Here is a 24,693-nt window from a genome sequence, read left to right as displayed (position 1 = left end):
GGTTTTGTATTTGATCTGCTGTTTGTTTCCAATCTCGTTCCTAAAAACCCTGAACTTCTAATTAATCTTTACTAATTTTGATTTTTTCTTTCTTATACTTTGTTAACAGGCTTGTCTTGTGCTAAGGTAAATCTGGGTGAAACTGAGAAAAACAGTACTTACTTTCAAATCCAAATGGAGCGGTGTGCCAAAGCAGCTCAAGAGACCCATACTGCAGCATGCATTACGGGAACCATGGATCTGGACAGCATTTTATGTCAAGCTATGAAGGCCTGTACGGAAACTAGCAGTTTGGGTAGTAAGTTTCAGGGAGGCCTTCCGAAATCAAATACCTTTCTGGCATATACCTGGCATTACCTAGCAAGAAAGGCTGAAGACATTCAATAGCTCTAGCCTTACCAAAAAATACCCATTTCAAACAGTTTACTCAGATGTTGCTTGTACTACTGTCCTTCAGGCTGATGAGAGGACTGTGACATGATGTATTCCTCCTTATGGACAACTTCTGTCGTTGTGCACTGTGAAATAACCTTGTTCCGTCCACTGATTCCTAGATGTATGTACAATGAAAACCCCCATTTTTAAGTATTCTTGTATGCTTATCAACATATTTTAGGGAGCCGGTAATTTATCTCTCTTGGTTTACTGAAAGGATGTCCTGTTATCAGCAATTCCACATTCACCATTCAGTAACTATGCAAATAGAGACCAGCATGGAGAAATTTAAAATAATCCCTGCATCAGAGAGTACACCGTTTTCACAAAGGTAAAAAAAAAAAAAAAAAAAAAAGAAAATCGAAATTGACTATTTGACTGCTTTTATTTTTACTTAGATTGTTCTATAAAGTGTTGATAGTATGTTCTTCTAGTCTACAGATCACAAAGGAATTGCACTTGAAAGTACAAAAAAGATGTTCAGGGGTTCAGGTTTTTAACCATGTTTGTAATTCTGCTTTTTAGCTTTGAAAAAGAGAAAATACTATCTTTCACTTTTGCATTTTTAGAGAGAAAAAGTGATGTTACTATCGGTAGTTATCAAGTAAGGGAATGTTTTCTGTAGTTACATAGGTTATTTTTCAAATTTTTTTTATTAGTCTCCCTATAGAACTACCGGGGACTTCAGTGGGAGATAAGCATCCATGCTTGTTTGCAGCTAGGAGCACTAGGCCTGATCATTTCTTGTTGTCATACGGCACATACCGTGTTTCAGTCCATGAAGTGTTTTTGTCATTTCTCTACTTATGGGTTCCGACAGGCAAGGCGAACAGCTGCCGCACACCACCTAGTGGTGCCCAGCATTCCCTCCCACTCATTAAACACAGGGTTTAACTTTCCTCCCATCTCTTCAGTTCAGATTACTTCTCAAAACTGCTGCCACCACAAAGTCAAATTCCGGCCCGGATGAAGTCAGTCAGAACTACCCAGCGTTTTTGCATGCTGAACAGTTAAACATAATATTGAATATGCCTTAAACGATACAGCCATCACACTCTTCCTTCTTCCACAGAGACACAGGCAGGTGCTTGGCAATTTTAGGTTTTGGATTATGAGTATATATGGTTTTGGCGTACGAACATACATATTGTAAAAAATCTTGGCCAACACTTTTTTCCTATGCTAGCCTAAAAACGTTGTTTTACATTAAATTCCTTACTGTATTTATACTTCGGGGTGAAACAGATACAAAGTATCTAAAGGTAGGGGAAAAAAAAGTATATAAAGCTTGTTTAGACTTGTATTAATCCCATAATACTTTCTACAGGTACCAAGCCATAGGTAAAGAAACCTGTCATAAGGTAAGCAATATACAAAGGGCATTCTAGGCCAGATTATTCTCTTATATCAGTCAAAATACAAAGGTTTTTGTTAAGTAGAATTCATTCTAGACCAGGCATTACTAAGAAGGGAATTTAGTCTACCATGTAATTTTTTTGAGCTTCTGTATTTTAGTTCAGCTTGCAGGTCAACTTTCTGCATTCCTCTACAAAGTCATTAAGTTTAGCTATTCTGGTGTTACTATCTACCAGCGGGTCAATTATGTATTCATTTAACTTTCCTGATGTGTAAAGCCCACCTGAGGACATCTATTTAGATGGGCTTTGGGTTTCAGAAGCAAAAGAGGGAATAAATTTTATAACACTGCAGTTGTACAATCAGCACTGCTAACTGAGGTTTATGCATACACTGCAAGATTTACTACTGCATTTTGTCAAAAGCCATGTTTTCAGATTTCCTCACTTGATCATACACAGGACAAAACAATGCAACAAATCCAGGGACCTAAACAAAAGTGCTTTGATGTTTTAGGAAAACGTTTAGCATCATTTGAGCACAGAGACACTATTTTAAGTCACGGCCTTGCATCCAGATTGCAAACAGGTCCTGTTGCTGGATTCCCACAAATGATGGTGGTGTAGGTCTGTACATTAATTACAGGTGGGTCTAGTAAAAAATGACAGAAAAGGTGTTTTCCTTATCAGTGGTCCAGAAAAAAGCATTTATGAAAATGTATTAGACAAAAACTAGTTTCTTTCTTGTCAAAGTTTTATTTCTGTAGTTGGCAAAATAGGAAGCTTTGGATGGTCGTGGCGTTTGGAAGATTAACAGCGATGTGTTCAATGGCTTGGTAAAGTATTCCTCTCAATCCCTGGTATTAAAGTTGAAATATTATTCACATTACGATTGTGATACAGTTTTGCAGCATCCTGAACACGTACACACAATTAACACTAAAATGTTGTTCAAGCCACAGAATTTTGCAATATAAGATCTATGACATCTGCATAACATGTAAATGAGCATTTAATGATCATCTTGCATTCCTTAGCAAGATCAGGATCTAATACAGGCAAGACACTTTGAGGAATGATTAGGTCTGAAAAGCCCACTGGTGAAGGTAACCATGTAAAAAAGATTTCTGGAAACGCAACCTTTAAAGGAGAAATGGTGGGACAAGATTTAGAGCAGAAAAAAGAAAACATACGTAGCAGGAAAGAGATTGAGAAAGAAAATGAGGCTATAGGTGACTGCTACTGCATGTAGCAGTGGAAGCTACATAATTTAGGATATGAACCTAAACAGAAGTTGTGCAGCACTTCAGAGGTGTGGGCAAAGAGCTTGCATTTGAAACACTGAAGAAAAGGAAACTGCAAAGGGTTTTAGAGACTGAGACAGTAGTTTGGCCAGAATAACAATGTTGTTATCTGACTATTGTAAAGTGGCATTTTGAGGACAGGAAGATAGGAGAAGGTTACAATAATTGAGACAAAGTGATAACCTCAGCATGGTATTTTTGCTCATAGCTTAGGAACAAAAGAAACCCACCCTGTATTCATTGCTTTTTAATTTTTCTCTGTAATTTTTATACTTGAGATAGCATGGATTGTGTTGTCATCTTCCAAACCTTGACAAGTTACTTTGGTTTTGGTATAGCATTTTTGCAATTGTTCTACAGGGCTCAGAAAAAGTCCAATTACGAAAAAAAGCAAACTCCTGACTTTTGTTCTTATTTTGCTCCTTCAGCAGCCTTTTGGAGCTAAATTTTGTACGTATACACACGTATACGTATACAGGTATACATATACGTAACTGCAGACTGACACTGCGTGCGCGTGTATGTACATGTACGTTTCCAACAGTGAAAGCTGGTATGCATTCTCAGCTTAAAAAAGGAAAAAATCCGGCTCAAGCGTGTTCTGTAGAATGCCCGTTTTTCGAAGCCTGCTCCCAGCAGTGGCGGAAGCCCGTGACCGATGGTCTTCACCAGGCGGCGGCCGGAGCTCTGGGCCTGTGCTCGGCCCGCCGCCTCGGGGAGGCCGCGGGCGGAGGAAGGGGCGGCAGCCGGACCCCCCCGCCTGGGCGCGGAACGCCTGACGGCCACGGTTCGGGTCTCCTCGTCCGGCGGGGCGGGCGCGGGCTCTCTCCTGTACCGTAGGCCGCCTCCGGAGGGCTCTTTCGGCCCCTTTCAATTCCACCTGTCTCCCTTTTCTGCCTTTTTTCAACTCGCTTTTGGATCGCGTGGCGGCAGGCCCCCGGGCTAGCCTCTCCGCCCGCGCCAGGCCGCCGCGGCCCAGCCGACGCCGGCGGCGGTTTCACTCGGACGGACGGGCGGACAGAGGCGGCCGCGGCTCACGGGGCCCGCGCCCTGAGGGTGACGGCCGAGCCCCCGGGGCTCGGGCGCCGCCGCGCAGCAGCAGTGCCGCCCCCTCCCGGGCCCCGCCTCCAAGCGGCCGTTCGGGCCCAGCCGGGCCCCTGCCCCCGCCGGCCGCGGCCGCTAATGGGCGCCCCCGGCCCGCCGGCCAATGGCACGCCTCCTCGCTCCCCACCGCCGGCCAATGAGGGAGATTCTTTTCTCTAAGCTCCGGCCCCAGCGCTTTCCTCCCGTCGAGAGAGTGACAGGTGCGTCCCTACCGCCCCGTTGGTCCGCCCGCCGCGAGACGGACAGGCACACGGGCCACTCCCCGTCCCCGGGGCGGAACTCTCAGCGGCCGCCCGCCCCGCGCCGTGACAGGCGAGGAGTCGGCCTTACTGCCTCACGGAGAGGGCGGTGGCTGTGATTGGCTGGCTTCGGCCCCGCCGCCCCGAGTCGCGGAGCCGTCCCGGAAGAACAGGACGGCGATTGGTCGAGAGGAAGGCCGGGTCCGGATGTGCGATGCTGAGGGGCGGGCTTTAAATGGGGCAGTGGAGGGGGTAGGGGGGGAGCGGCGGCGGCGGCTGGCGGGGCCTGGGCCGCGCGTGCAGCGGAGCGGGGCGGCGGGAGCCTTGGCGCGGGTGAGCGAGCGCGGCGGTGCGGCAGCGCCCGGCCCGGCCCGGCTCCGCCTTCCCGGGCGCAGCGCCAGCGGTGGTCGCGGGGAGAGAGTCCCCGCCGCCACGGGAGGGCGGTGGGCAGCTCCGGCCGCGCCGAGGGGCGGCCGCTGCGGCGGGTCGTCTGCCTGCGCCCCGCGGGGCCGCCACCTGTTGCCGGGAGGGGTCGGGCCGGCGCGGGCGGCGCCCGCCCGTTCGCCCCGTGAGGAGCTGCTGCTGCTGCTGCCGCCGCCGCCGCCGCCGCGCAGAGCGTCTGCCGGCCCGGACAGCCCTGTCCCTCGCGGGGGGAACCGGCCCGGCGCCGCCCGCCGTGCGAGGCCCCCCCGGCCCCCTTCCTCCAGGGACCCCGCGGCGGGGGCGAGCAGCGGGGCTCGGGGCGGCCGCTGGGGGCCCTGGGGCGGCTGCCGCCGGGGCCGGGGCCCGGCGGGCCTCTCCGCGCCTTTTCAAACGGCGTCGCCGGGCGCGGCCGTGGCCCCGATGTGGAGTGCTGCCGGGGACTGCCGGGGCAGGCTGCGCCCCGCTCGGGTCTCGGGACTTCGCCCAACTAGGAGGGTTTGGGGGTGGGTTTTTTTGGTTGTTTTCTTTCCCTCTTGCGACCCACCCGTCCTCCAGCTGACAGCCCCCTCGGGAGACCCAGCTGTCCTGTGAAAGTCGGCAGGTCATCCCCTTGCGCCTTTTGAACTGTTAGCTGTTCCTTGTGAAAGGGCTGGTTTCGTTGGCGTAGGTTATGGCTTCCTTGAGAAGTGCGTGAGGGGTGGAAGTCGCGGCAGCAGGTGTCGGTAGGAGAGGTGTAATCCACCTGTGAGGAAGAGTTGGCAAACAGGCTTGACTAGTCAGCGTTCCTGTTCGCTGCCAGCGTTTCCTTCGGCGACTCCCTTGTCCGGTAGGTTAAGGTGTGGGCTGGCGAAATACTTGGAGAAACTCCTTGACGATCAGGAGTTAGGTGTGCTGAGAAGTAAGTTCGGGTGTAAACTGACAGTTACAGTTGCTGGACAAACGTGTAATAGTGTTGTGATGAACATGTGCTGTTCTCTCGTGCCCTGCCTAATCAGCTCTGTTTATTCTCAGGTGTAGGAGTGGCTCCCTTCCCTTTTAGGTAGGGAATCAAATGCATAAAAACATATATATAAGAATTTATATTATATATGTGTTCGTCTACACATTCTTTTTTATTTTCTTCTTGAGGAATTGTTTATGTTTCCAGAAAATACTTGGAAAAGTGCTCTGTTCCAGGCAGACGAAGTCCTTGTCAGATTGGTTTAGTAGTGTTTTATTTAATCTAATGTCTCTGCTGGTGACAGGAGAGAAATATGACACATGGTATGACAGCAGGTATAAATAATAGAAGTAATCTTTAATGAGAGTACCTAGTGTAGAGAAGGAGAACGTGCAAAAGTGAAGTACTTAAAACTTTGGTTTTCATTAGTGATAACTTTTTGAAGTATTTTAGAGTGATGATGAAGTACTGCATGAGTTTACACTTGCTCTGACTGCTCTCCTGTATTGTGTACCTCAGTGCTGGTGACTGTCAACATAAGGTTATGCTTGGTGGGAGGTGGCTTTCTTGGTCCAGGTGTGATAGGACCTTAGTAATGCAGTGCTGTATAGAAGTTAGAAGGCCTTTCCAAGAAGCAGCATTTGAAATAATGTTTCTTAACAAATTTGTGTTGTGTCTTTTTTTAATTGCTGTTGTAGTAGAAGAAAAACACTAGAGAAAAAGATATCTATAAAAAGCCCATGGGAGGAGGTCTGCTTAGGAAGGTTGCTGTTACTTTCTATTCTTGAAGTAGGGGAAATTAGTAGAACGTATTACTGAGCGGCACACTAGTTTCTCCTTTGATGAGGCACTGTGAATCATGATAGTGGGAAGGGAGACAGGGTGATGATTTTGAATGTATTTATTACTTTTTCGTAAAACGAGGAGAGTGTATTGGGTTCTTGTGGGAAGCTGATGGTTTTGGTAGATAGAGCAACGTAAGGTATCATAATGGTAGGTACCTTGTAGTAGGCACTGTAGCCCTGTGCAAGATTGAATGACTAAACTACCTAGAAATTCCACTTAATGATATTGGGATTTGGCTCTCTGTCTGCTGCAGACCTTCACCATAGTGAGAAGTAGGATAAACAGTCTAACTCAAATATGCTGTTATTTGATTGATTTTTTTTTTTTTTTTAAATTATTCTTTGGGTTAATGTGGGGTAGTAAATTGTGAGGTGAAGGTGCTACAGAGCATAAGCAGTTGCGAATAAGTTTTCTATATTGATATTATTCTCCACTGCCACATAGCACAGCTAGGAGTGAGTGTGATCAGAAGTAGACAAACTCTAGAACACCTTGAAAGGCTTTTTAAATGATTCTCCTCTGGGAAGCTGGTACTCTGAGGTTATTAGTTCTCCATCATAAATAGTATTTTAACAGGTGAATGAGACTGGAGGCAGTTAAACAGTAAGTTTAGGACAACACCATGTATGACTTATTACTGGCAAGCAACAGGATAAAAAATGTCTGTGCAGGAGAATCTCTGGAAGTTATTCTGCAGTTTAGAGCTAAAATAATGTTGTATTTGGAGATATAAACTGCTCTTAATAGCCTGTTAATAGGCGTCTCTATAATGAAAAGCTTTTCAACAAAGCTGGAAGTGTACTGAGATGCATAGCTGCTTTCTGAAAGGTGGAGTCAGTGACTGAATTCCATCTAGCACCAGTTACCAAGCTTCCAGATCCGTTCCCTGTTTCAGTGTTAATAGGTTAGGCTGTTTTTTACATACGTAAGTCATTTTTTGTCCTGCTCAGCTCCTGTATCTCATATCTCTGGTTCTGGAATAATGCAATTTATATCACCTAGTATTAAAAAAACACCAGTCCAAAACAAACAAACAAAGAAAAAAATCCCACCCCAAACCTGTAATCACTCCAGATTCCAGCTAATTGTCTTCCAACCTGTACCTCAGCTTCCAGCACTTACTTTATTGTCAAAGCCATAGCACTCAGGTGCTTTCTTTGTGCGTCAGTTCTTCCATCCTCTGGTTACACTGAAGTTTACCGAGGAAATGTCTTCTACCTTCCTAGCCTAGTATCTTGCTGTCTTACTTAGTCTGCCTGGGTTTCATGGAAGAGAAAAGGCCCGCAGCATAGCCCTCTGGCGTGGCTCTGCTTTCCAGACAGGAGATGGGGAGAAGTGAAAACATTTTCTCCCTGTTGTCACAGGGCATGCCCTGGTGTGGTAGCTGTGCTTTGACTTTCTGTTTTCAGTGGCTCAGAGTGATGTGAGACTGGCTGCTGAAGAGGAAAAATATCTGGAGGAATCATGCGTACTGGAATGTTTTGAGGAGATTTTGGGGTGGAGAAATTAGTTAATTTTCATCACTTTTCTAAATGGTGCTTGCATTTTTGAATGCTTGGCTGCTATATAGTCTAGAAGGATACCTATGATTTGATATCAATGTTTCTTTTAAAAATTTACCATTGCTAGACTTTCTTTGGATAAATTATCTGGCTTTTTTTTTTTCTTTTAACAAAATTGGCATTTATTTTCCTTTTAGGGAGATTTTTGAACATAATGTTACCTTTTTCTCTATAAACTAGTCAAAACAATGGCTGAAGAGGTGGTGCCTTGCTTACTATAGAAAAAATTATTGTTGATCACAATAGAAGCCTGTGCCATTTTCTCTGTTTCTCTTGCATCCTCTGAATTGCCTTGGTCAATGTTGTACAACTTCCTATTAAAGAAATTGAGTAAAGTGAATTGTCTCAAAACCTTAGTTAATGTAGCCAGAAATGGGGGGGGCAGGAAGGGGAATGGTAACTAGGAGAACGGGGGGGGGGAGCAAGAGTGGAGGAAATAGGCTGTGCCAGACAAGAGGTGCTGTAGGTGAGAGTTCTTGCACAAACAATAGCAAACCTTTTTTTTAAAAAAACAAACAACAAACTAGAGAGAGGGAAAAATGAGGACATCTACAGTAGATGACACTGAAACTCTAAATACTGCTGAAGTCCTTGTTACTGAACTGCTGATCTAAAGAGCACTAAGCCTTAGTGCTCATAATGAAACCATTAAATAAGTTACAGAAAAACTTCTGTGTTCTGTGGCTTTGTCTATTCCTGGTGGTGTTCCAGTGCAGATGAAAACAAAATGACACATACTTGATGCAAACTCAATGGGAGGATCATCTCTTTCACCAGGAATGGCAGAGATTTTTTCAAACTGGAGTGCTTCAGAAACATGCGAAGTCAGCAGTGTATGTGAGAGACAACACTTAACTGTGCTACGAGAGTAAGCCATTGTAGTACTGTCTGGTGCTGGACTGAAGTGGTGAAGTGATAACTTTTTAATATTTGCATGTGTAGAGGATCTTTCTTGACTGTGCTGATGCAATAGATGGGTTTTTTTTCCAGTTGGCAAGACAAAACATGGAATGCAGAATCTAGAGTATCTTTCTAGCAGAAAGAAGGCAGGGATTCCTGTGCAAAAATTACTTCATAGACAACTGTAGTATTGTCCTGGAGTCTAATATATAATAGAGTTTTGGCAATTTTAACTATTGTCAGTCTTAACTACAAGAAGTTTGCCTTTGAAGTTACAGAAATATAAAGCTGGCTGCAGAATTAGACCTGAATCCTATTTATATATTGAGTGCTGTTTATCTGTTAGAATGCATATTTGTTATGTGTATTTTTAGGGTATAAACCAGAGAGGCCTGAGGACACTCTGAAGACACTGAAAAGTTCCAGTCATTTGTTTGGAATACACGTTATGAACCCTTTCTGGAGTATGTCTACAAGTTCTGTGCGCAAGGTATTTAATGAGTAGGTGCCATAAGGTGTTAACGTGCCTTGAGGGGTGGTAGCAGTTCTGGAAGAGGCCATCAGATGATACACAAATACAGTTGGAGTGTGTGTTTTATTCTGAGGATTGTGATCCTCTTCAATAAAAGTGTAAGCTAGCTTTGAGCTGTATTAACTGGATGGAGTTGCCTGTGGATGGAGTCTACTCCAGAATTTGTTGACTTTTCTTATCTGAAGCATCTTTAAGTAGGAAAGGTGAAACAAACTTGTTCAAACGGTTGAAACACTTGTTTCTTAACACATTTGTTTACTGTCTTTCATAGAGCTTGGCCAGGTATTGCATGTGCAGTGAGTGTTGACAAAACTCTGCCTCCATAATATTATTGCTACTTCAGATTGTAGCAACGATGAAAGCATGGTAGTTCTAGGGTTAATCACTTCTCAAGTGAGTTATATAATTTTGCTAGGGCAAATTATATAACTTTGTTGATAATGCTTATGACATAGGTATTGTTACTAGTCCAAGTCTCAAGCACTTCAAAACACTATAGCCTAAATCATGCCTCTAGTCACTGCAACTAGCCTAATCAGAAGTCTATAGCCTGCAGGTTTGTCTTGGCAATCTATAGAATGATTTTGCAGTCTGTATGTAGTAAAATGTTCGCTAGCAGTGTAGCAGTGACCAGTTAAGTAGAAAAGGTTTTTTGTTTGTTTTTGTTTTTTTCTTTTTTAATACAAGACAGCATAGGCATAAAAAGATTGCTATAGCAAAACTATTTAAACTTGATATTACTGTCAAATGGTGATTGTCTCACAGTGGGAGTGGGCTATGTGATCAGTTCCAAGTGGGATGTTGGTGTCTTGAGCACAGGCAGGAAGTGAAACACATGAAATTTTCTGTAAAAAGTTCTTATTTCATCCCAGCTTTACTACACTACTTTTAAAGACTCTTTGAAGTCTAGAACGCGAGGATGCTTGTCAGTAGAAATGATTTATTTTGATGCATTGTGTGCTAGAAATAGATTGACTTCTAAGCTGATGTTATATACTATGTGATTCCAGTTTCTAAATAAATGTAAGCCTCCTTAAGTATTTGTCCTAATCTGCAGATTTCCTGTCCAGCATTGATTATTCTTGTACTTGTAGACTAGGTTTGAGTGAATAAAAGTCTATTTAAAAACAAACCCCAAAGAGACACCAACCCCAAGCAGTAGAACACCAAAACCCAAGATATGTTTCATTGGCCAAACTTGTAATTAACAAGGTTGGGTTTAAACCTGTGTTAAAATATGTTCATGTGTTAAATGTTTATGAAATACAGCCTGTAATCTCACGGTTCTCTTTGAATCTAACAGAGACCCGATGCTGAAGAGAAAACTTTGAGTGGAGAGCTGCGAACCAGTCCTCTACGAGCCTCTACAAAGAAACAGTTGCCTTCTATTCCAAAGAATGCTGTGCCAATAACCAAGCCTGCTTCACCTGCCATGTCATCCCAGTCGACAAATGGAACACATGCTTCTTATGGGCCTTTTTATTTGGAGTATTCCCTCCTTGCAGAGTTGTAGGTTTTCACTTTTTGTGTCTTTTTTAGGTCACTGGGCTTATGCTTCAGTGGTAAAAAACCATGCAGGGATCTAGTTCTTACCTGGTGTCTCTCCCATAGTCCTTGAAGAAGGCAGTAAAACTTAAGTTCTACAAAATTCTTTTTCTGGAGCAGCAGTCTCAACCTCTTGAGGTAGAAGGGGAGAGGAAGATGAGATGAGATTTAAAGGGACGTGTTTAGATGTGATTCTCTGAATTATTATATTTCTCAGTCTTGAAGTAAACACATTTTGGGTTTAGGCATCCTGACCAGTTATCCTAACAGCTTTTTGGTCAGAAATACCGAATTTTTCAAACAAGTATTAAAATAGAAGCAAGCAGATGTTTAGTGGGAAGATGGTTATGAATATATGGCACTGTCTAATGGAGTTAGGATGTGGGAGCTTCCTTCAGTTGTTACATGGAACACTTGAACGCTGTCTGATATGGCTTATTGGAACACTTGAACGCTGTCTGATATGGCTTATTAAATGGATATTAGGAAGACTATATTCTTTCCTGTCTTTCAGTGATATTTAATGTGAAACTTATGAGGGAGGAGTTAGCGCAATTTAAATAACTTTCTTCAGATCAGTTGCATTTGATCCAGTCTAGTGATTTGTAGACTGCTGTGTGAGCATAGAAATCTCTATTTGTCTGCAAAACTTTCCAGTTACGTAAACTGTTCTGTGCTACAAAGCTGAAGGGACTTCCTCCGTAACAGACATACTGGATTCTCAAGTATGTAGTATGTCTTTTGGAATGAAATCCCTGGAGTCCTTATGCAATGCTAAGTCTCAGTTCTTGCATTTAACCATTAAATTGAAAGTGAGAACTCTCAAAACAGTAATTTTTTTTTTTTTTTTCAGGGAACTGACCCTGACTTCTTAATTCAAGAAAGATGTTTTTCTTCTGCAGCATGCAAAAATATATTGGTATCATAATGTAAACTCCTCTAGTTTAACAAATTTATTATTAGGGAAATAATAATGAATTTTATGAAGATCATAAGCACAGGACTGTGTTAATATTCTGCTTTAAGATTATGGTTTATTTGTACAAGCATGCAGAGTTCAATTTAATGGACCTATATGCCAAGTAACTGGAAAACCTGTGAAGTGAATAATTTGGTTTATCATTTATAGTGTTCAGTAGAATCTGCATACCATACAACTACAGTTGGTTAAACTTACTAGCAACTACTTGTGCTCCTTGATTTGAAAACTAGTAAAAATAGCACATTTTTTCCCCTGTAGTAATGTTGATTATCAAATGGACTTTCCTAAAAAGCAAAAGGAGATGTAGAAACTCTTTTCATAATGCACTGGTCGTTGGTGACTGAAGATCGTGACTGGATTATTATCTCAAGAAGTGAAATAGCAAATAAGTGCAAGTTTGGGAAAATTACTTGGTCCATCCTGTTAATGAGATGCCTGGAATCACTCGATCCAGATCTCGAATATACCCTGCTTCTTGACTGTCCTTTTTATTTTCTGTTACTTTTTGTCAGTAATTCCTGTTTGACCTGCAGCATAGTCTCATCTAAAACTGAAAAACTACTTGTGACCAAACTTTAACTTCAATTTTAAACATTTCAAAATTTTCTACAATTGACTGCAAATCTGCATTCAAAATTACTTAATTGCATTTCTTTTTTTCTTCTTTACTTTGAAACTGGGGATTCAGTAGAAAAATGGAAATTTCAGTAATGACGTGTTAAATGCATGTACTGGGGGAAGAATTTATTTCTACTTCTCTACTTACAGTTTTATCAGGAGGAATAATGTTTCCTGTTAGTAACTCTTCAAGTGGAGGGGTAGGAAAAACAAAGAGTGAAAAAATATGGTTTCACTAGTTTTCTGCCACCTCCTTCTGTGAGCAATCTGACCTTGGGAATTGCGTGTAAGTTTGTGGAAGAAGTTGTAAGTTTGTGGAAGAAGTCCCCTGTTAAGCTGTTGGTAGTACATTCTGGGTTTACTGTTGTCAGCTTGCTGTAGATTTAGTGTGGTTGTGGAGCTATCCTAAATGCTGATTCTCATTGCAGTACCTTGGTTGTAAAGCAGAAACTGCCAGGTGTCTACGTGCAGCCATCTTACCGATCAGCATTAAGTAAGTTTAAACCTAACTTTTAAAGTTTTTTTACATATATATATTTTTAAATTCTTTCACTCAAGCAAACTTTTTCACTTGCAGTGTGGTTTGGTGTAATATTCATAAGACATGGGCTGTACCAGGATGGTGTGTTTAAATTTACTGTCTATATTCCTGATAATTACCCAGATGGAGACTGCCCGGTAAGTGGTTGTGTGTATCTTGGGTTTTTCTTGTTTTCTGGTGTTTTAAGTATGACTTTTTATTAAAGCTAATATACCAGTTAGCTTCTCATTTCCATGAACTAGTTTTGTTCAGTTGGCTGGGCTCATTTGCAATGTCTTGTACATATTTCCTAACATCTGTGGAGGAATTAAGTTACTCTGATTACTAAGGCTGGTGTACAGTGAACTTCCTGAGGTTAGATGCATTAGAGTATGAAGTAATCAAGCAATTCTTTACCTCAACTCTTGATCTGCTACTTCCTCGGCAAGGAAGTCAACACTGAAACACTTAAAGTAGTATGCAAATTCTGAGTAGTGATATAATGGAACATAAATTCCAGGCACCTGTGCTGTGTTTGCTTCTAGTATTGCAGGATTTCTTGCCTGTCTCTCTTCTAAATTACATTGAAACAAAGAACAACAAGAAGTTGAGGAGAATGTTGGTGAAAAAAAGGCAGTAGGAGATAGATAGTACAGTGTTACCTTCCATCTCTGATTTCTCTTTTTCTCTTTAGGGAAAAGTATCCAAGTTATTACATCAATTAAAATATAAAAATAAAATTTAAAAAAAATCTTGTGGCAGTCTGACTCTCCAGAGCAGAGCAGCTGGTCCTCTTGGCCAAATTTCTGTAAGAGGAAGATTGAGGGACAGGCATATGTAACTGCTGTAGCTGAGAACAAGTTGCTATGTCAGGAAGCTGTCTGCCTGGTGTCAAATTTGTGCAAAGCCATCATCTTTAAAAGGACAGAGCCAGTAGGAAACAGTTTCTTTCAAAGATTAGACTTCAGTGTCTCTCATACAGCCATCATTCTATTGCTACCATAGGGCTTTAAAACCTTCCTTTTGAAACTAAGTTTTCTTTTGGAAGAATGCACAAATACCAGAGGAAGCTGGCTGTACAGAACTGAAGACACCGTGGTGTCACTGCACAGTTTACTTAAAAATATGTAGGATAAAAGTAGTATTGATTGTAGCTCAAGTATGTAAAAAGCTTTCAGTCACACATAGCTAAACCAGAAAAACTCCTTTAATCTGATTTTATCTGATATTACCTGTGTTGGCACTAGTGCCTGTGTGGTTAGCTGGATTAGTTTCCTGATTTGGTGATAAGCATGTGAGAGAGGACAGGACCCTGCATGTAACATGGGTGTGTTGGGTTACAGTTTCACAGTTGGTATAAAGCACTTCAGGTTGCTTTCTTTTAATACAGTAACAATTAATTAGTATTTGGAAGCAACATCTTGAGTGACCTTCACCCAGTGGTTTTAGCATTAGTATTGAAGTTGTCATAATGAATTTCTTTTTTCTAATGCAGCGCTTGGTTTTTGATCTGCCTGTCTTCCATCCACTAGTAGATCCTTTATCTGGTGAACTGGATGTGAAAAGAGCATTTGCAAAATGGAGGTTAGTGGTAACATATTGATGTATAATTTGAAAGAACTTTGTTCCTTTCTTCATTTGTGTTTTGTTCTCTTTAGGCGAAATCATAATCACATATGGCAAGTATTAATGTATGCTCGCAGAGTCTTCTACAAGATTGATACAACTACTCCTCTGAATCCTGAGGCTGCAGTGCTGTAAGTATCTTCCATGTGTATAGATATGGCCTCTTAAGACGTTTTTGCATAGACTTGCAGAAACAAGAGGTTTGTAAAATTGTTTATCGGTTCATGGTCTCTACTGCCAGAGTTGATTGCACTAGCAACTAAAGCTGAGGCTTTGCCAAGTCTGTCCATGCTTCTAAAGCAAACCTGTACCTCCTTGCAATTACTTAACATTACTTACTTCTCTCTTGCAGTTATGAAAAAGATATTCAGCTGTTCAAAAGTAAAGTAGTGGATAGTGTCAAACTATGCAGCAGTCATTTATTTGATCAGCCCAAAATAGAGGATCCCTATGCAATCATGTAAGTACCATGAGCATATTCACCATGTCCTAATGTTTCAAGTACAAGTTTTGGTATAGTTGTTGATTTGAAGCCTTTCTCTGCCAAGCTGACTGACTTTTTTTTTTTTTTTTTTTTTCTTTCTTACATTTATAGCATTACTTTGAATATTCCTACCCTCATTTCCTTCTGTTTACTATTGAGTGAATCCTAAATATAATCAGACACTTGTGTTTACTGTTTGTTCACTAAGCAACCAAGACTTAAAAAAATCTCAACAAAACCTCAAACAAACAAACCCCAAAACAAACAAACAAAAGCTCCAAATCACTTCATGTTCCTCAAGTAGAGATACCCATGGAGTAAATACTGCTTTTGGACTTTCCTGAACATAGTTTGCATGACTATAGCTTTGGTCACACTTTTAAAATGCTTTTAAGCTTGACTGCATAGGGAATGGAGCAGTCAGCACCATAGGGAATATGAGTAGTGTTTCATGTAGTACCTGCTGAATTGCCAGTTCTCACTGAAAACAAAAATGAAAACCTAAGTACTTCTTGTTGAAAAGATCCATGACAATGTGAATTCAGTTCTTAACTGTATGTTTTAACATTGAAAACTCAGAATTGTAGTTTACTTGAAATTCAGCGAACGAAACCAAGGAAAATTGCTGCTTTCTGCTCTAAGCTGTAGTTTGCAAAAATGTGAAGTAAGAGGTAACTATACTTTCTCCATAGTTTTTCTCCATGGAATCCAGCTATACATGATGAAGCTAGAGAGAAGATGTTGACTCAGAAGGTATGTGCAAAGTCCAGATTCTCACTGTAGTGTGGGTTTATTGCCTGATAAGGGAAGAAAGGTTCTCTGTCTCTGTGATGAATGTGTACTAGACAAACCTTATTCCACCCCTCTTTTGGATCAGCAGGCGTGCTGAAACTGATTTGGTCTCCTAACTAAGCAGTTATGTCACAGTTCTAACTTCAGTGTGTTAAGCAATTAATCATTTAGCCAGCTAGAAAGCTTTGTTAGTACAACTGTTGGCACACTTGGCAGATTTTTTTGTTTAGGGGTGGAAGGGAAGGAAAGAGGGGAAGGAAGAGATTTGCTGACTGCCTATTAGCTTGTCCTGCACTTGTCATGGTCGTTACCACTTCTGCATAACCTGACAGTCCCCAACTTCTTTGTTCTCTTCTGTTGAGAGATCTTTCATTATTGAATCAAAGCTTCAGGGCTTTCTTCTCATTCCAGACTTTTTGAAGCAGCACAGGCAGAGTACCTTGCTTACATCTCTAACAATACTGAGTTCTAATAAGACAATATCAGCTAATTGAAGAGTGCATAGAGTTACTTCTGTCACAAAGCACTCTTACTGATATAGCAAGAATGTTTTGGCTCATACAGCTTTCACCTGAGCAACACATTTGGTTTTGGGGAACGGGGTGCGCTTTGTTTTTTGGTTTTGGTTGGGTTATTTATTTATTTATTTATTATTTCTTTGCACTTAAAGAGCTGGCACACAGCAATTCTGAGTCTGCACTGAGTGGCATGACAAGTAACTCTGCTTGCAGTGCCTAGGGATTCTGAAATGGTGGCTGGTATTTTTGCTGGACTGTCAAGGAAAAACACTCTGAATGTTTTAGTTACTGACTTGGGCTCCTTGCACTAGAGCTGTGGTGGTGTTTGCTGCTTTTTTAGTAATAAAAAATGTTTGGGTTTTTTTGTCAGTCCAAACTTCAGTCTTCCTTGCTGCAAGCTTTAACTCGTGTTCTTCCTGTCTTCTGCCATGAATGAGATTTTTACATTGATCTTAATACAATATGCTGCCTGTAAGCTCAGTGTAGCAATGTTCCTAACAGCCAGAGTCACAGCAGGGCTTGAGGTGAGGTGGCTTTTCTCCAGCCTTAGAACACACAGGAAAATATTTTGATCAGATTCTGACTTCTTGATGTTCTTCTAAAAACTTGAGAAATACTTTTGACTCTTCCCCTGTCCTTCATTCTCTACTTCCTTCTTTCTTACCCTTTAAATCAAAGACCTAAGAAAGAACAGGTTGAGGTGCTTGAAATGGAAAGGGTATGATGCTGTCTCAGAGACTTATAGCAAACAATGCTTTTTCTTTCATCCTTTTTCTTTGGGGATGCATGTTAATTTATTTTTAAGCAAAAAGTGACATCTTCAGTAACTATTGCACGTGTGGTACTTTAGTCACTTGAGTACTTTGTTGATAGCAGGTATGGCCCAACTTCTGTGCCTTAGGAGATTTGTTCCAAAATATCAGTGTAGCTGAGAACATTCTCTTCCCTCCCAGAAAAAGGAAGTTCCTTAATCCTGTATCCTGTCTTTCCCTTTTTCTGCAACCCTGGGTCCTTGTTTATTACCTGTGTAATTCCTGTGCCTTGGGAAACAACCTGGCTATTCTAGAACTGTAGCCCAGGAAAGGCTGTGATGTCCCAGTTCCCTGCTGAGCACATGGCTTTTGCTAGATGATGTCCTGTGTGTGGCATGCGATAGGCAGGTGCCAGCTACTCTGCCAGACTCGAGCTTAACTGATCCCTCGTTTGCTGTTGTCTGATGCGTTACGGCAATTCTGTCACATAGTGTCACCTTTTACACAAAACATGGGGAGGGACAGAGGAAGTGCAGGTTCTCTTTTCTTGCTGACTTAATTTACTTTGTCAGGCAAAAGGCTTCCTGTAGTATGACAAAGTCTACTTACATAATTATCGCTTTCTGGAACTTGATGCGTCATTCCAGGTTTGATGTAGTTGGCATACAGATGATCTGATGAGCCTATAGCAGTGTGGAGGCAGGGCTAGTTCCTGGTATGCAAAAACAAACCCTGCAAGCTATTCTGTTTCTTTGACCTGCTAGAGTAGGTATCTAATTTACTAATCATCTTAAACTACTTTAAATCTACAGATGCTTGAAGTTGCATCTTTCTCCTTCAACTTGAAGCTTTTTTTTTTGTCTTCTAAATTGCAATAGTCAGTCTCAAATGTTCATTGCATTGTGTTTGGTAGAAATAGTTATTGTTCAAGCATTTAACCATGATAAATGCTCAGGGAAGAGAAGGACCATCCTTGGAAAGCATTAAGAAGCTCTGTGGTATAGCAAAGGTATCAGCTGCTACTTTGCCATGTTAATTTGCGTTCAGAAGCCTTCAGTGGGTTGGAGTACTCTTCCACAGTATGCCCAGCATCGCAAGGTAGTAGGCTACCATTACAATGTCAAGTTAATGACAAATGTTTTGATTTGGATTGACACTTCTTTCTGTAGAACCAAGAAATTTGGCAAATAGCAGTGCAGTGGTGCTGGGCCACGGCCTTCAAGCAAAAGGCACTGTTCAAAGACTATCTCTTAATCTCTGTAGTATGATAGGGTAGCAGTACATGAACTAAGTCATTTAAACTCTCCTGTAATGTCGGGGTAGTTCTACAGATGCCACACACGTTCACAGGAGTTAAACCAATAGCCATGTTCCTCTTTGAGGAGAGGAAATGATGCTAGCCTCTTTTATGCTTGTGGTTGCCAAAGGTAAAACGGATGGGGAGGGACTTAAGAGGGTTTGGGGTGTCTAATAATTCTGACTTTCTTCTACCTAGAAGAAGCCAGAAGATCAGCACTGCAAAAGTATGCATGTTTCTGGCCTGTCATGGGTAAAGCCTGGCTCAGTTCAGCCTTTCAGCAAAGAAGAGAAGATGATGCCTACTTAGCTCTTCTGGATGATGGTGCACAAAACACTTTCTGTGGGTGGAGGGAATGTAATGGAGGGAGAAACAGCAAAGCAGCAGTTTCCTTCTTGACTATGGATTAGTAAAAACTGAATGGTAGCAGTGACTCCAGTAAACCTGTTCAGTGGATTACTGACTCTTAATGTTTTACATATGCATTAGGTTTTAAAGGCTTGCCTGGAGTTTGGAAGTCTCTCTTGAACACTGCAGTACTTTTACCTGAAGACTGTCTAGGGTGGGTAATTCCTCAGGGCTCTGAAATGCCTGGAGGTTTTGGGTTGGTTTTTAAGCTTTTATTTTTTTCCCTCCAGGAATAGCAATTTTTTAAAAAATCTTAAATTACTGGCAGAAATATTAGCATTGGAGATACGACGCCAGAGATAAGCTGTGTTCATGTAAACTAATATAGCAGAGTTAAACACTATATTTAATGGTTTTAAATACTTTTGGTTTCTATTGTAAATATATTAGGATTTGAAATTGTAAATAGATGGTTCACTGACTCCATTTAGCACTTTCCAGAGGTAAAGCTGGGGATGATGTATTATGTATTATTGATTTGTAAAATGATATCGTCACTAAAGCGCACATTAGTCTGACAGGGTGAAAGCAGAGTGTCAGGCTTATTAGACTTTTATTACATAAACACTAAAATCAAAGCTTTTAATGGTGGTCTCTTGATCTAATAAAATCTTAAGAGGATTTTAGATTCCCTAGGTGTCTAGGGGATTACATAGGATAGCTTGACTAATGTGTGTTAATAGTGACATCTTAAAATAAAAAGAAACCATGATCTAGCTTTTGTCCCTCTGTCTGTCTATACTGTAGACATTTAGCAAAGACTGGAAGCGGAATGGAAGCATCTGACTACATATGTACTTGCCTGCATGCGTATTCAGGATGTTAACGGGATAACAGGATGTTACATACTGAAGAGACTGGTTAAATACAGTTTTGTTCCACATACAGGAAAACCTTTCTAAAGCATGTGTGAGCTCAGGACAGAATCTTTTACTTTTCACAAGAGTCTAGCAGAATGCCTTATTCTTGCCTAACAGGATTTTCCTATCGAAACCTGTAATGTTAACCCTTTACAGCTGGGCTGCTTTTTCTTTGGCTCCTCATACCTGTACTGATGGCATTAATGGAAACCCTACTGTCTAGTAACAAGTAGCAGTGACTTCATATATGAATGTGATGTGGTGTTTGGGGAGGGTGGGGAGTGGTGCCGGTGTGTGCTTTGGTTTTTGTGGGTTTTTTTGTCTTTTGTTTTTATCTGACAAGCTAAATGCACTTGTCATATAACAACCTTTCCCTGTTCCCTTTGAGAACAACTTCTTGGCTCTTAAGGAAGTAGACAAAGACTTCACAAGTAATATGCTGTCATATACCAAATGATTAATTTAATGTACGGTTAAGGATGACTCAAGTCATTTCTATGCAGCACTTAACATTGTTTAAATTAGGTACTTACTCTGTTTTAGCTAATGTTGAAATCTTACCGCATGATGTTGCTTTAGACCTTTTAAAGCTTCTGCCTTTGAGATGCAAGGTTTCCTGGGGCTGCCTGGAGTGTCTGTAGTACTGCTGGAATTCCTCTTTAGACAGAGGATATGTGGAAAGCAAGGATCCTCTTTAAGGCAGAGGAGGAAGTGCATCCAAAGGTGCATTTCTTGGGGCTACTCTTTCTTCTTTAACCGCCCTCATCTTATAAAGTGCCTGTTACAGGACCTGTGTTCTTGACTAAATGCTAAAATGTGCTTTCTAAACCTTAGTATATCCATTTACAGTCAGTGTAATAAGAGAAATACAATTGAGAGTGGCTCCTTCCTGAACAAATTTGAGGTTAAAGTAAGAAGAATTCTAAGCATAAATTACCAAGCAGGTGCTTCTGAACAGGGTATTTGCAACTGAACTATTGTCTTCAGCTCTCTGAAAGCTCTTGCTAACTCTGTATATGTGAGGTATGGGCCTATGTAAACAGAAGGCTCTGGCAGGCCCTGGTCATGTGAATTAGTACAGCAGATTTAAACATATTTCATGGCTTTAAATGCACTGGGTTTTTTTATGGTAAACTGTATCAATAGTGGTAGTTGAGTACAGATCTTCCTAAAGGACATTTTTGCCAAGATTGAGTCAATCATAGGGTGAGATGTCTGTGACTTGGTATGACTTTGTAGGGCAGTTAACTCAGAGTAAACTCAGTTTCTACTATTTTCAACACAAATCTGTTTCTAGCTCAGAGCTCAATCCAACTTTGTTATGAGGCTGAGAAGATGATGTGTTAAGGCAGTGGTATTTAAAAATGGATAGGGAAATCTAGAGCAAATCTGCAGTCTTTAGTGGCCCTCTGAAGGTGGCTGCTGATATGTTTTTAGACAATTGCAAAGTCAATACTAGAATAATTCTGTGTATTTCCACTTACATTGGTATTGCCAATCTAGTGCTTTGATATATCAGTAACTAGAGCGAAGCCAACAGACTTCGTGTAGGATGTTTTGCTGTTTGAGTCTTGAAACAGTGGCTACTGTTAGGAAAAGCACTATATCTGTTTCTGCAGCGACACTAGAAACCAGCATCAACAAGATAACATCAAATGAAATGTTGCTTTCTTGCTGGTAGTGATGGCTTGTTGGAGCAAAACATTCAACTCCAAACCTTGAAATAAACCTATGCAAATAATGGGATTTGAGATTTTTGTGGTGGCTTCTCTTTTCTCCCGTTCTTACCGCTTTGGAAGGAAAGAGTGTGAGAAGGCTTAGGACTTGCAAGAACTTTGCTCTTACGTTTTTTTGAAAAAACATGTTACATAAATAAACTGTTAAGTCCTGTCTTCAGTTCGAAAACTTTGAGGAGAGTGCAAAATTCTGAATCGGCACTTTGGTTTGTGTACTCTTTCCTGTAGTAGGAACATTCTACCTCTTTATTTAAAGATGTTTTTTCTAATTGTTTTTGCATTCTTTATCTTGCGTGCTAAAGTCAGTTATTTTGTGAGAACAGGACTTGGATGGCAGATAGCTGTAAGCCTTTTATAATTTTATACATCTATCAGTATAGAAAAGAAGGAAAAACCTGTGGATCTTGGAAGAAAGCAAGCAATTCCCTCTGCTGTTCCTGTTGTCAGTTGTGTGATGACATGCACAGAAAGACTTTCTGTCCTTCCCTCTCTTCTATACCCACCATGGGAAAGTAAAAGGAAGCGCAAGCCTTCTGGAGCAGTTGCTTAGTGCCACAGCTGTTTCTTGAAAAGCTAGTGAGTAACAGTGTTAGAGAGTGTGAGAGTGTGTGTGCATGTACATGCGTGCATGTGGTTTTCCTCCTGTGTGAGCAAAAGGAACGAATAACTGGGCAAATAACATTTCTTTGCTCCAGTGCTGATTCAGTGATCTTCAGGAAACTACTGTCAGTGTAACATACGGGGTTGAAACCTAATTTTTCAGTCTTTCAAAGCAAAGAATGTCATTCCTACTGTGTATTGCCAACCACAGAAGCTGTCTGGCCCGCCTCCGTCAGTGAGAGGGAAATCCTGTGGGCCGGGGGGCTGCGAGTGCCCACTCTGGGGTGCAATGTGTTGCCTGAGATGGCATGGTAAGTGTGTGCTGGCAGCACCTGTGGCATCTCCTGGGCCAGTGTGGCTGTGTGCAGCTTCGTGAGCCCCACACAGCTCTCCAGAGAGCTCCTGGCTTCATCTCCCGGCATGGATGTGTTCGTTTCTCCCTGGGATCTTTGCTGAAGAGGTTGAAGACCACGTCCAGCCCCCATGGAAAAGGGTGAGTGATCTCGCTGCTGATCCCCTCCTTTGAGAGGGAGGGAGGGAGGGAGGTGGTAGTGGGGGAGTTGGTGTCTTGCTCAGCCTACCTCCTCTTGTACCAGAAAGAAGGCTCGTAGCTAGTGCAGGGCAGGGCTGTAACAGTGGCTGTAGTGTGGGACTTCAATTGTTTTCTGCCTCAACTACTTCTGAAATACTCAGTAGAAGCAAGGGCTGCTGAATGCCATCTTGTAGAAGCCAAGGCCTCGAGTGCTTGTGCACAAAGGCCAGGGTTGAAGGGAACTGTCCGAAGACGCTTTTGTTCTCAAGAGTGTGCTTAGGTTCTTGGGCATATTTTGCTTTTTTTTCATGCTTGCAGCTTTGCAGACCTGAAGGCAGTGTGTGTGGGGAATGGCCTTTCTCTGCGTAGCTTGGGCAGGAGTTCAGTTGTTTTCTCACTCTGGTTTAGACCCCTCCAATGCTTTTCGATATCTTTCTTAATATCTCTTATTTAATGCTGTGCCTTGTAATTTGTGTTGTTAGGAAGGGTATGGGCAGGAAGTAGTTCACATCCAGCTTGCACCTTCCCCAGCACTTTTATGCCCATGGAAAGGGGGTAGGTGTGTGGCACAACACATGGAGGAACATTTGCAGCAGCCACAGCCAATGTCTTGTGCTTAAATCAAAATATTTCTGGGATTGTGGGGTGGCTGACAACTGCTTGATTGCTAGATTAATACTTGGAAGATGTTTCTTTTGTTGCTCTCTTACCTTTTTCTTGATTCTTATGCAGCTGACTTGCTACTTAAAAAAAAATAATCCTTTGTAGTGTTTCTGGCTGTTATTTGCATTCAAGGGAACAGATTTCTGATAATCCTAAATATGCATTTGTTCAATTTCACTCCATCTTCTGTATCATGTGCCACTGGTTGTTAACCTTTCTAACAAATATATGGTTTTAGTCCAGCATGACCCTGCTGTTGAGCAGCCCTTTTCTGCTAGGGAAGTCTCTAGAATGGGGTACAGCGTAGCTGAAGTGAGCTTTAACACAGTGTTGGACTTGTAAAAACTTGTAAGAAAAGCAGCCACCTTCCTTCTAACCTGGTACAAAGGAAAAAGAGATGGCTCTGTGTCGCTTACCTCGGTCAGCTTTCTCTTCTGTGTGGCATTAATGCCCCTGTTAGCCTGCGTATTTCAGGCATCTGGCAGGTTATAAGGAATTGCAAGTGCGTTGGAATTGTCAAATGCCTGTTTGAATTTATGATAGAAAACAGAAAGGGAGGAACTGATCTGAAAGCTGAGCTTGTATTGCCTGGAAAGTGGTGCCATGTTTTTTTCAGGGAAAGCATGTGGGAAAAGTTTTTGAGGGCTAGTGTGCTGGCCTAGTGTGTAGCTACTAAAATACTGTGAACATTACTTCTGTTGCCTCAGTTATTTCCCTTACACTTTTCTTGGGAAGGCTGAAATTGAAATTTAAATGCTGCTTCAGATTTAGCATTAGAAAAGTTTAGTTAAAGGACTCTTAGTGCGCCGCAGAAGATGGGCCTGGCTTTGTGACTGAGCATGCTGTACCAGCTGGGCAGGGAGGCAGAACTACGAGTGTTAAACTGGAATGTGAGTCCTTTTTTTTTTTTTTTTTTTTTTTTTAGATTACTCAGAAGCCTTTGTAATAAATCACTGACTTGCAAATTTCCTAAGCCACTTAGGTGAAGGACTTGCGTAGAAGTTTAATCCCTTCTAATTTTGGGATGCTCTCTCATCTCAGCTGCAGCAGGGTCGATGCAGGACTTAATTCCTACTGCTGTACAAAGCCGAAAAGGGACGGTGTCCCCACACCTATTGAT

At 41.8% G+C, this 24,693-nt stretch overlaps 1 protein-coding gene across 4 annotated transcripts; it reads left to right on the top strand.

Moving 5' to 3' along the window:
- Positions 1-1,390: 1,390 nt before the first annotated feature.
- AKTIP (AKT interacting protein) lies at positions 1,391-19,898 on the top strand. Of its 4 annotated transcripts, none has more exons than XM_069793665.1 (10): positions 1,391-1,515; positions 9,483-9,598; positions 10,944-11,149; positions 13,214-13,278; positions 13,363-13,463; positions 14,801-14,889; positions 14,964-15,062; positions 15,284-15,391; positions 16,108-16,168; positions 18,973-19,898. In XM_069793665.1, exons 2-10 carry the CDS (start codon positions 9,557-9,559, stop codon positions 19,081-19,083), a joined length of 882 nt encoding a protein of 293 aa, XP_069649766.1. In that variant the 5' UTR covers positions 1,391-1,515; positions 9,483-9,556; the 3' UTR covers positions 19,084-19,898. The 4 variants fall into 4 exon arrangements, with proteins under 4 accessions (XP_069649766.1, XP_069649765.1, XP_069649767.1 ...); XM_069793664.1 differs by lacking the exon at positions 1,391-1,515 and adding an exon at positions 4,512-4,638; XM_069793666.1 differs by lacking the exon at positions 1,391-1,515 and adding an exon at positions 4,673-4,770 and having other exon boundaries at positions 18,976-19,898.
- Positions 19,899-24,693: the final 4,795 nt, after the last annotated feature.

The sequence above is a fragment of the Haliaeetus albicilla genome, chromosome 10 (assembly GCF_947461875.1).
Source record: "Haliaeetus albicilla chromosome 10, bHalAlb1.1, whole genome shotgun sequence".
Classification (NCBI taxonomy): domain Eukaryota; kingdom Metazoa; phylum Chordata; class Aves; order Accipitriformes; family Accipitridae; genus Haliaeetus; species Haliaeetus albicilla.
The sequence above is the reverse complement of the archived record's forward strand: the minus strand, read 5'-3'. Positions and strand labels throughout refer to the sequence as shown.

Bases quoted from the DNA above. Each gene is read 5' to 3' on its own strand.
- AKTIP (XM_069793665.1), top strand. From the start codon at position 9,557: ATGAACCCTTTCTGGAGTATGTCTACAAGTTCTGTGCGCAAG. The intron at 13,279-13,362 runs GTAAGTTTAAAC...TTTCACTTGCAG, and splicing joins ATCTTACCGATCAGCATTAA to TGTGGTTTGGTGTAATATTC. The intron at 16,169-18,972 runs GTATGTGCAAAG...TCTTCTACCTAG, and splicing joins AGAAGATGTTGACTCAGAAG to AAGAAGCCAGAAGATCAGCA.